Below are 12,311 nucleotides of genomic sequence, written 5' to 3' on the forward strand. Positions count from 1 at the left end.
TCAAATATTGCAAAATGTTTTGGAAATATTTCTAAATCACTGATTTTCATTGCAAAAAAAAAAAAAATCACAAAAACAATCATGAGATTCTGGAGGGACTGATTAGTGTGAAGAGATTAGTTAAATAATATTGAATTGTTAATCTTATCTACCTTAAGTAATAATTGAATGCAGAAACAGCTATTTATTAATACTTCAACAGTTTACGGTTTTATCAAAACATTCTGGCACAACCGGCTCATGAAAATGAGTTTGACACCCTGAGTTAGAGGAATTTATGTCTTAAGAACGTTTTAGGGCTACAAGCAAAAGGCAAAAATTAAAACACCTGAAAAGGAAAACCAGTCGTGTGACGTGAAACATCTCAAACCAGGGGAAAGTGACTACTGTGCAGCAACGGTAGAGTCCAAAAACAAGGGAAGAGGGAAGGTTTGGGGACGGGAAGGACACATCCGGAGACGCTGGGAGGTGAATGGAGCTGAAGATGGGGACCAGAGAAAAAGCGAGCAGATACCCACCTATTTATGATCAAATCGACACGTTCTCTGACTTTAATGTGGCTGTGAGAGAAGGGCAGCAGAGAAAGTATGGCAGCGGGTCACAGGTCAGGAGCGGCGAAACAAGAAGGAAACCCACAAGAAATAAACCGAACAACCAGCGCTCAAACTGGTGAGCGCACTGGTTCAACTGGAGAAAATTTGAAGAAAAGTGGCTTCAACAGTGGCTTCATCCGCATGTCTAACTAACTTATATTTATTATAAAACCAGGAAGTAGCAGTGAAATACTAGTCAGCATTTTATATGTTTTTATGTTATTCAGAGAACAACCAAATAGAAAATATATATATATTTATTTATAGTTGTTTTTTAAATATTTAAAAATAACCAGCAATATTTTTTCCTGAAATATAATTTTGTACGTGAGCTCAGTGTTTTCCATCTGAGTGACGGATCATTTTACCTTTGAATAAATAAATAGAACTGACAAAAATTAAGGAAAGTTTGTCTTCTTGGGCATATGTCTCCTCAATGGTCCAAATTATTAAAGAGCCATTATTATCAAACTGTAGGACAAATGCCCTTGATGCCCCTGGTGCTAGTGAAAGACATTTTGGTTATTAATTATCTGCGAGGGAAATACAAAAAAATTAGTTGCTATAAGGAACAACGGCCAAAAAGATGACAATATAAACTCAGAAAATTGAGGAAAATGGGGAAAATTGTTGTTGGTGTGGCGTTTTCCATTTACTTTACTTCTAAAGTTACCTATTATTTTGAATCATGTCCCAGTTACAAGTGGGAACACCAATGGGATTTGCTAACTTTATGCTAACTACTATTAGCATTGCAAGCTAACTTTTAATTTAACTGCATCCTTCATCTGTTGCTGCAGTTGGCCGCTCATACTGAACCGTTTCCTGCTGGAGGTTTGTTCTCGCTAAAAGGATGTTGTTCCTTTCCACTGTCACCGTATACTTGCTCAGGATGAGGAATCAGCTGGGCTTCCTACGACTGATAACGTTTTGTCAATTGGCATCATTGCATGTTTGATCAAAAACAAGATATTTAGACAGTGACAAAGGGATTTGTAATCCAAATATTGTTCATTTTCTCAGTCCAGACCTGGAAAATGTTTTAATTAACTTGGAGCTAAAACAATTAAATTAATTGCGATTAATTGAGTATTAAAATAATCATCAACTAATTTAGTAATCGATTAATCATTAACTGGAGTAATACAGACTCTAAAAAGGCCATTTAGTGAAAGAACACAGTCAGAGCAGTAATTAAGCCAAAACTGAACAAAAAAACATAAAAATTTTGCATTTAAAATAAAAAAAACTTCTTTGTCTGTAAATATGTTCTGCCCAGAACTCTGAATGTGCCGTTTTTAGCTTCACCTGGTTCAAATTCTCTAATAAAAAGAAAATAATAAAACATTGCTATCCATGTACTAATCCATTAGCAGACATTATTTTTTTAGTTGCAGATGCATCCTTTGCTACAAATGATCAAGCGTACACTAAAGGAACGCTGTTACTGCATTTTACGTAATAAAACTTTTATTTTTATTTTAAAAAAGGAATTTAATTATTTGCTTTTTACATCTTTTAATGTATATCTAATTTTGTATAAAACATGATTAAGTTGAAAAATAAAACATTCGCTGAATGTGGGAAAAAATTTTCCTGATTAATTATCAGAACCACACAAAAATATTTAATTAAATTTCAGACTTTTAAGGATTACATAGCAAGCATCTTTTTTAGTTAGAGCTTCAAAATCGCAAACATTTTTTATACATTTTTGCTAGCAATAGCATTCCATTGACAGTTCATCTTTAGGTCTATACGAAGGTCACCACAGAATCTTCCAGGACTTTATAACTTTATAAGCAATCCCTGTGAAGTTTTACAAAATAAATTTAAAATTATGCTGTTCCTTAAAAATAAATGTGAATCTAGCCTCACCTGTAGATGGTGCTTTCTTCTTTGGCTATCACGGCCTGCAGGTCGGTGAGCTGCAGGAAGGGTTCGTGGAAATAGTGCAGGTGGAGGATACACACCAGCAGGAAGGAAGTGGGAATAAAGATCCGGGTGAACAGCATGGAAACTGAAAACCGCTCCAGACCCAAGTCCTTCAACCTGCAACAGATTTAAAATAACAAAACAAAAAGAGAAGATCTGGAGTTACACATGAAGTAAAACTGTTTTTATTTTTAATTTTCTCATCGCTTAAATGCAAGGAGTTATGAAATTATGGCACCAAGCTACAACAGATCAAACATTTTTAGAATAAAACAAAAACATTGGAAAAACACATTTCCTGAGTTTAACAAAAAAAATCCACAAATTTTAGAAGTTAAAGCAATGTTTCCAAATGTTTCCCATGTGTTTCACATGTTACTATTAAATTATATAAATGTGAACACTGAAACAGTGACAATCCTTCAATGAGCAGAAACTACTCTATAAAACTTCAACATGTGAAATCCTACAAATGTTAATCATTTTCCCACATATTACAACATAATATACTTTCCACATGTGAAATCCATGCTGGATAAGATTTCATATGTGCAAGGTTTTCCTTTATGTGTTTTACATGTCACATTACTTGCGCATGTGAAACATGAGGAAAAACCGCTCCATAAGTCAAATGTTTTCCCACGTGCTTCACATGTTACTATTAGACGATAAAAATTTCCAAATGTGAAACATACTCTGAAAATATTGTTATATGCAAAACCGTACTCTACAAAATGTCAACATGTGAAACTCTACAAATGTGAACTGTTTCCCACATGTTACCACTAATATGTATTTTCCACATGTGAAGCTATAAATGATTTCACATGTGCAAGGTTTTCCTTGTAACTACATCACATTATTTCTACATGTGAAACATGAGGGGAAACTGCTCCATATCTCAAAAGTTATCTTACTTTTTTACAGTACTATTAGATAAAACATTTCCAAATGTGAAATATAAACTTCAAATCCTTTTATGTGCAAAAGCTTTTCTCATGTGCTTCACATTTGGTGGTACTGTATGCTATGTCAACATGTAAAAACAGTTCACATGTGAAATGCTACACATGTGAACGGTTTTATCACTTTAAAACATAATATAATTTCCACATGTGAACCCCAGATGGAAATGATTTCACATGTGCAAGGTTTTCTTTTATGTGTTGCCACTACTTCCACATATAATGTTAAATATGTGGGAAATTGTTCCCAGGTGCTTCACATGTTATAATTAGATTATATATTTTTTAAATGTGAATCATAAACTTCATATCTATTTATGTGCAAAACTTTTCTTGTGTTTCACATTTTGGTACTGTATGTCATCTCAACATGTGAAAACAGTTCACATGTAAAACCCTACACATGTTAATTATTTTCCCACATTTCAATATAATATTTCACATGTTAGTATTAGATCACAACATTTTTGAATGTTATGATCAAATGTGAAACATACATTGAAAATCATTTTATGTCCAGAAGCTTTTCTTGTGTTTCACATTTTACTATTCTACGTCATTTCAACAAGTGAAATGACATGTTGAAAGTGATTTCAACAAGTCATTGAACATACATAAAACATGTGAACCGTTTTACAACATATTTTCCACATGTGGGAAAATTTTTCAAATGAAATTCTTCCACGTTTTTCACAAAATATAATGTGAAACCTGTAGAACCTATACGAGACGTTTTTATGCATTCTTTTTTTAAAGAGACAGACGTGATCCTGTTGCAATGACAAATTAATCTAATGTTCCTACATGTGAAATCCATGTTTTTTTTCCACATCAACTTCTTCCTGAATAGTAGCAGTTCACATGTGGAAAACGTTGGTAAAGAATCCAGGGCGTTTCAGGTAAATCAATGGTTTGATGACGAAGCTGTTTGCTCAGATCCAGCTGGGAAGGAAACCTGAGATGAGTCGGCGTCCTGCGTCTCCCATCAGTCGTTACTCACTTGTCGTCAGTCACATTCAGCGCTGATTTCCAGAAGTTGTCGGATCCATCAAACTGGAAGGTGTAGACGATGGTGAGGACCAGCATGGTGTACATCACCACAGTCATCCAGAAGTACTTCAGGATCCTTCTCCACCACTCGTAGTGAACCTGGAGCAAACAGCAGCCATTGGATTGTCTGATATCACTGGGTTTTAAATTAAAATGTAGCACAAGATGTCAGGATTCAAAACTAAAAGAGATTAAATTTAATAGGACCTTCATATTCTATGGATGTTAAAGTTTATTTCATAGTGTTTCATAGAAACATACATCTGTTTGTCTTTTGAGGGATAAAACATTAAGTAAATGCCACTCAGTGTCACTAACAGACTCAATCTTTGCTTAAAGGTGACCTCCTATGCTTCCTTGAACAGGTCAAAGGTCTTATGCACAAAATTATTCTTGCATGATGAGATTTTCTGCTTAGTTCTGCCTGTTCTGGGTTGCTTTAGAGCCTCTTTTCACTTTAAATCCAAATAAGCTGCTGCTGGCCACGCCCACCAACTCAACATTTACACCCACATGTGAAAATGGCTGCAAACAGATGCAAAATTACAGAACCATACATCTTTGAAAAGCAGAAGTAGAGCCTCCTGCACAACCAGCCAAAACCCAGAAAGTGGTTTCTGAGTAGTAAGTCAACAACAAAACAACTAGTCTTTTCCAGCAGCCATTGTGCAGCTGATTAAATGTGCTGGAGCTGCGCTGGGTTGCTAGGTAACGGGGCTGGGCTCGGCTGGGGTTGCTAGGTAACGGTATAAGCATGTACGGGAGGTTTTTGAAACAGCTCATTATCAAGACACTAAAAAACATGAACTTATTGTCTGGTTGGGTTTTTGAAGAACTTGAGTTGTGTTTAGAGTCAGTTGAGACCCAAAAGGAAGTGTTGAGACATGTAATACGCAAAAAGTGCATGAAAGGCCCCTTTAAGCACTGTAAATCTGACTTTAGATCTTTACAGGTTCTGTAAAAATCTGACAGAGATGTTTTATACCAGACAAACCTTAACCAAAATATTTTTTACTTATTCATTTAAGGACATAAGTGTTATTATGTCTTTCAAAATAACACTTTAATTGTGCGTTTGTAAAAGTAGCTGTTATTGCTTATAATAAGGACTGATTTAACATGTTTTATAAGAGGAAATTTAGCAAGGCACTGGTGTGGGTACCTGGTAGAGCGCCACAGAGGAGAGCAGCATCATCATGTAGATGATCTTGTACATGACGATGGTTCCTTCAAAGCTGACGATGAAAAACATCCCGCCACAGATGTAGATCCAGTATTTGACCAGAACGCTCATCACCAGGCCGCCCAGAACCTGCATGAGGTCCTGCTCTCCTCCCTCCTCTGGTTCCTCCTCCTCTATAAGAGCATAAACACCAGGAAGAGTTCTTTAAAAATATCTTGCATTTATCTGCAAGAAGCCACATATTTAAGACAAAACAGAAGTGGTGATTATTTTATTTCTTTTGTTTTCACTCATCATTCACAAATTTTGATAATTTTCACCAATCATTACAACCGTTCCACAAATCTGACCAATCACCGCAAGACAGGCTGAATTTTGACCAATCCTCGTAGCCCACTTCTAATTTCACTTCCTGTTTCACGACGTCTCTAGAAAGCCAAACCACGAGTGAATCTAAACGACAACATTTTTTATGATGTGAAGCACTTTGAACTGCCTTGTTGCTCAAATGTCTTATACAAATAAAATTTGATTTGATTGGATTTTGGACAGCAGCTAATTATTATTTTAGTAATCGATTATTCTGATGATTAATCTGAGAAGTAAATGGTCACATTCTGCAAGCTATTTATTTAACCTCTTAACCTTTTTTTTTTTACACAATTGTAGAAATACAAATAAGCAAATGTTAAAAAATTTTTTTGCATTATTTGTAGATAAAATAATTGGATCGACTAATTAGTTTATTTGTTCCATTAATAAATAATTTTGCTATTGTTAAATAGCAAAAGGTGCCTAATAAGAGATTTTTTTTTACAGAATTTAAACTCAGTGAAGCTTAAAATGCTGCTTGAGTTCCGGGTATAACATATTTACAGACAAATACGTTTTTTCTTTTATTTTAAATGCAAAATGTTTATTTTTTTTGTACGGTTTTGACTTAATTACGTCTAAATTTGTTGTTCTTTCAGCAAATTAAGAAATTAACAAATTAACAAATTAAGACTCAAGAAAAGGCTAAAAGCCTGTATATTCCAGTTAATCGATTATTTAATTAGTTGACAATTATTTTGATAATCAATTAATCACAATTAATTCGATTAGTCGTTTGCCCTTTTTTTTGCTAGACTAGTTCAAGATGTTCTGTATGATTTGCTTATAATGTGTACACAGATCATGTTAACTTGGTTGAACAAAATGTATTCATTTTGCACTTTTACAACTTCCCTGGACATGATGTTATGTGTATTAAGGGTGCTATTTAAAGAAGATAATAAAAATGTTGTATTCACTTAAATATTAAATGCAAACTATGTTAAAATCCTGTCTATAATGGGAAAGATATGTGGAGTAATTTAAACTTTTTATAAAAGACTACGTTAAGGCAAAAATAAAGCTTGAAAAAATGTAACGTTTTTTTAAAAGTTGCTGCAAAATTTGTACTTTTAAGCTGCAAAAATCAAACAAAAAATCACAACATCCTGGAAGAATTGACTAATATAAACAAAATTAGGATTAGCATAATTCTTACCCTTTTTCTTCTGTTCGTCCACAAAGACGTCTGAAAGACCTGCGCTGTCTTCTTTTAGCTTCTCCTGTCGCTCTGTTAGCGTTTGTCTCAGCAGCAACCAGAACGTCAACAGACACAACATCTAGACACAACAAAACGACGACATTCAGAGAAGAAGAGCCTATGAAGTGATGAATTAACTGCGATTTACATGAGTCGACCCAGAGCCAGTTATTGTTGGCCAAAAGCCACGGAAAGCTGTTCAGTCCAAGCCATAAATCAGAACCGAGTGTGTAAACTTCAAAGCAGATGTTCTGGTTCTCAGACGGCTTATAGTGAATTTCAGTAGTTATGAAATATTATTGCACTTTCTAGCACCTGAAGGATAAACACACGCGCAGAAAAGGCGCAAAGGGGAAAATCTTTAAATCGTTAGAGATATTCCAACACACTCTCTGAAGTTTACTACAACGCTCTGGCTTGTTTTACAATTTAATAAAAACAGAATAATTTCAGCTTCCAAACCTTGGATGAAAGCGAGTGGAACGGGTTCTTCTTCGAGACAAAGAATCCTGCGACCGGCGTCATGTTCTCAAAACTCCAGATGTACTGCAGGACGATCACCAGGTTGCCGTAGGCCACCATGAAGGGGGACGACAGCATGGCGTACCGCCGCCGGTCCCTCACCATCCACAGGACGCACGACCACATGAGGAAGACGAAGGTCAGCCAGCTCACATAGGTGATGCTCCATGCCTGCAGACGACCCGGTGTTCACATTTATTAGTAAAAAATAACAGCATTAACACAGAATATTCCACCTTACTTTATTGTTCTAAAATGTTATGCTCCCATTTTCATGTTTATCTTCCACTGTCTGACAACTAAACATGGCCATTATGACAGGATCCACTCTAATTAAGTTCATAATATGAGCTGTTTAAATGTCCAGTGTGAAAACAAAAACAGTATAAAAGTATAACACTAAGAAAATTTACCTAAAGCTTCCTTGAGCAGGTCAGGATAGATTTATGGTCTATACTAAACATGTTCATTACATTTTTTGCACAAAATCATTCTTAGATAATGAGATTTCAGTCTGCTCCTTTCAGATTGAGCCGTTTATTTTAGGGTGTCTTGTCACTTTAAGTCCAAATTAGCTGCTGCTGGCCACGGAGCTCTGCTTGGTTGCTAAGTAATGGGCGGGGCTTCTGAGGTTGCTAGGTAACGGGCAGTGTCTGCTGATTTCATTCTGGAGGTTTTTTGAAATGGCTCATTTTCCAGACACCAAAAAACATTAAGTTATTAGCAGAAAACATCTAGTTGTTTTTTTTAAAGCACTTGAGACCAAAATAAATGTATAAAAATGTGCAAAATGTGAATTTTGCTCAATAGGTTGCCTATAAAAACAAGGCACTAAGCCTAGCTACTGAGCTGTCTATTTCGGTAGTAAACTATAGGATGAAATTTACCATGTTTCTCTTTATGGAAAAAATAGAAATCAAACAAATAGATCATGTTCCTATTAAATGTTACTCCACCTGGCATTTGCTTCACTCACCATCATAGCTATTAGAGCACAGATGTAGCTCTGTTTCATGATGAAATGGAAAACTTTCACCATCGCACCGACTCCTTTTTTCTTAATGTCATTCTCTTCTTCTTCTTCTTCTGATTCCTTCAGTGCTGAATCCTCAGGAGGCAAGTTCACTTCATACACAGACTCGTCTTTCTTCTCTGGTTGGATGATAAAAAAATCAAGTGAGCATGTACAAAGTGGGACTCTGTTATTGATTTTTTTTTTTTTTTTTTAAAGTCCTAATATCCAGTCTACATGACTGAAAATGTAGAAAAATTGGAAAGCATTTTGTTTTAATCTGTGTTTTTAAAATAAAAAAAACATTATTTTCCTCTGACTGTTGCATGCGGAGAAAAAAAAATCACTTTTGAAAAATACTCATTCTGGTGTGGAGAGAGAATGAATCTTTATGAATAAAAATAAAAAAATAAACTAAAACAATCAATGCTAAAAGCGAATTAAGTTAAATTAAGAAGAGTTAAACTAATATAAACAAAGGTTAACATAAACTAAAATAAGATAAACTAAAAGAGCCTAAAGTGAGGCTATGCTAGGTTACAGTATGAAAGACAAGATAAACTAAGCTAATAAAACCTAATATTAGCTTTTATTAGCTTGTATTATAGCCCTTTTGTCTTATATAAGGGAAGGTCAGACAAGGTAAGCTAACACACGACAAGCTAAAGTGAGATACCTCAGTGAATCTTAAATAATGTAAAGTGAAAGATTATCTAAGGTAATCTACAAGTAGGTAAAATAAGATAAGATAAAATTAGCTAAATTAAGCTAGCATAAGATTAGAAAATGATAAGAAATGATCAAAACACTAGGAAATGAGAAGATAAGCTAAAGTACAATTAGCTAAGTTGAGCTAACATAGCAAGAGATTGAAAATAAAGAAGCGAGGAAAAGATAAGTTAAGTTAAAGATCGGCGAGCTAAGCTACGCTAAATAAAACTAAAATAAGCCCAGTGACACTAAACTGAAAATAAGATTAGCTGAACTAAGCTAAAATGACAAACAAAGTAAACAAACCAATTCTAAGCTAAGACAAACTAAGAAAAGCTAAAGAAAGGTAAATCAAAGTAAGGAAAGGTCATTTTTAGTTTGGCACTTTTCTTCTTTTATGTTATGAGCTCATGAAAATTAAGAATCAGTTGAGTTATTTAAGATCAGCTTATTGATGCTGTTTCTACAATCCAATGCCTCACCTCAGCAGTAAATAAACTTTAAAAACTATAGGTATGGGGGCGTGCTGTGGTGGCGTAGCGGTTGGCGCGACCCGTATTTGGAGGCCTTCAGTCTTCAACGCGGCCGTCGGGGGTTCGACTCCCGGACCCGACGACATTTGCCGCATGTCTTCCCCCCTCTCCTTCCCCGTTTCCTGTCAGCCTACTATCATATAAGGGACACTAGAGCCCACAAACAACCCCCTGGAGGGGTAAAAAAAAACAACAAAAAAACCAAAACTATAGGTATTTGTTCTTCAGGTATTCTGGAGGCTTTTCAATTATTATTATTATTTTTTTGGGCCACTCGCATCTTGTTTTCACGCCAGCATCTGAGCAGTTTCTTCTCCACTTTTATCTTTTTATGTGGTGAGAAACAGATATTAAACATGAAAGCTGTTTAAATGTTAATAAATGAGAAGCAATTTAATCTAGAAACCTTTCTAACATTCAGTCCATGAGGAATAAATCTAAAATGTAATTAGTTTTCCAGCATTTCTACCGTTGCTTGGCTCACCTGTTCCATCACTGAGCTTGTCCAGTTTATACTGGGGGGTTGAGTACAAGTCCAGAGACGCCGGTCCATTTTCAGTGGTGACGAAGTCAAAAGACGTCCCATTTGGGGTGGGAACAACCTGAGGATCGGGATCAGAAACTAAAATCAATCTAACTACAAAAACACAGACGCTAAGGGATTATGCTACTGTGAAACACTCAGCCTTGCAAAGGCAAAACAGAGCAACTGTGTGAGATAATTTTGAATTAATTAGACAGGCGCCTAATTACTCTGTTTTTCCATTAGTAGCAAATTTATTACAATTTCTGGTCATTTCAGTTAATAGTTTGTTACTATGCAATGTCTTTGCAGGGCAATGGAAAGTTTTATTGCTGCTTTTCACACTGCATTTCAGATTCAAGTTCCTTATAAGCCAGCTATGAAAAGGACTTCATCTAGGGAATATTTTTTCCCTTTCTTTGCTTTAAAAAATGAGGGAACTACAGCTGCAAATTTGCAACAGATGAATTTATACATTCTATGTTTTCCTGAAGTGTTGACACTGAAGGTGTATTTTGACAGTAGCCATGTTTCCATTATAAATGTGTGCAAAAAACTTGTTGATAATCCAGTAATGTCAAAAAACCCCATTTATGATGTTTTAATTAAACAGAAAACGTAATTAAAATCACACGTGAATATGGTTTTCGCACAGTAAGTTGTTACAAAACATGCAGGAGCATCGTCCTCCAACTACTTCTCATTACCATCTGATTGTAAGATCATAATTCACATTAAAATATTCAATTCAAGGCTTAAGAATTGGCTACAGATGAACCAGAATTGTACTCGTTTTTAAATATAGTAATTGTTTTTGTTTCAGTATAAAAGTATATTGTTTCAGTATATTGTTTAATGTCTTTTTCATCATATTATTGTTTTTACTGTTGATCTTAACTTTTCATTTTAATCAACTGTTACAGGTCCTTCTAGGGACGAGTATTGTGAAGTAGCGATGGCTATATACATTCTTATGAAAGCATTATATTATTTTGATCCATGTTTTTGTATCTGTTCCTATAAAAAAATAAAATTACTGTCTTCTTCGTTGTAGCTTACACCATTGACATCATTTGGTTATTGTGACTCATTTGATGTTAAAAAAAAAAGTGTTTCCTTTGCAGTCTTGGAAAATACACATATTTTGATACGGCCAGAGAAAATACCTCATCCTAGCACAAAAAACGTTTTTTTTTTTTTTTAATTGGCGCGTTTTTATTAAGCGAGTTTACTTTTGAAATGTCAAATTGCGCAGTTATCGACACGTTACATCCGGAAATTTTGCGCATGCGCACAACACTGTAGGGCAAAAAGACGATTCTTTTACATGCCACCCATAACTGCACTGCTACGGTAAAACAATCAAAATGAAACCTGGAGATGTAGGTATTATTAATTTAGTGCAGGAAAGGGAAAAATAACACACAAAAAACATTGAAGAACAACTCAAAACCACTGTGTTCTTCTTTTCTCTCGCTACGCATGGACTTGTTGCCATAGCAACTCGTTGACAACAGCTAAACTAATGTTTCAGGATTCAACATTAAAAAACACGCAAACATTTCCCACCCACACAGACATTCAGTCCGTTACAATTTTATGGTTTTAGGCTTGATGTCCATTAAGTGATCGCTGTGGTAGATTAGCTGCCCTTTAAATGAGCTAATCAACACAGAAATGGTTGATCATCTAATTTCAACATTTCTCTACT

General features: G+C 35.1%; 1 protein-coding gene across 4 annotated transcripts in view; it reads right to left on the bottom strand.

Moving 5' to 3' along the window:
* The window catches only part of piezo2b (piezo-type mechanosensitive ion channel component 2b), a 126,538-nt gene that overhangs the window by 56,630 nt on the left and 57,597 nt on the right, over positions 1–12,311 (bottom strand). For all 4 annotated transcript variants that reach the window (XM_028020831.1, XM_028020829.1, XM_028020830.1 and 1 more), the window contains 7 exons: positions 10,562–10,679; positions 8,798–8,973; positions 7,762–7,992; positions 7,258–7,378; positions 5,706–5,899; positions 4,494–4,642; positions 2,472–2,645 (listed from right to left, as the gene is read on the bottom strand). In XM_028020831.1, coding sequence (XP_027876632.1) covers positions 2,472–2,645; positions 4,494–4,642; positions 5,706–5,899; positions 7,258–7,378; positions 7,762–7,992; positions 8,798–8,973; positions 10,562–10,679 — 1,163 coding nt within the window. The remainder of the gene's footprint in view (positions 1–2,471; positions 2,646–4,493; positions 4,643–5,705; positions 5,900–7,257; positions 7,379–7,761; positions 7,993–8,797; positions 8,974–10,561; positions 10,680–12,311) is intronic.

This window comes from Xiphophorus couchianus, chromosome 6 (assembly GCF_001444195.1).
Source record: "Xiphophorus couchianus chromosome 6, X_couchianus-1.0, whole genome shotgun sequence".
Taxonomy (NCBI): domain Eukaryota; kingdom Metazoa; phylum Chordata; class Actinopteri; order Cyprinodontiformes; family Poeciliidae; genus Xiphophorus; species Xiphophorus couchianus.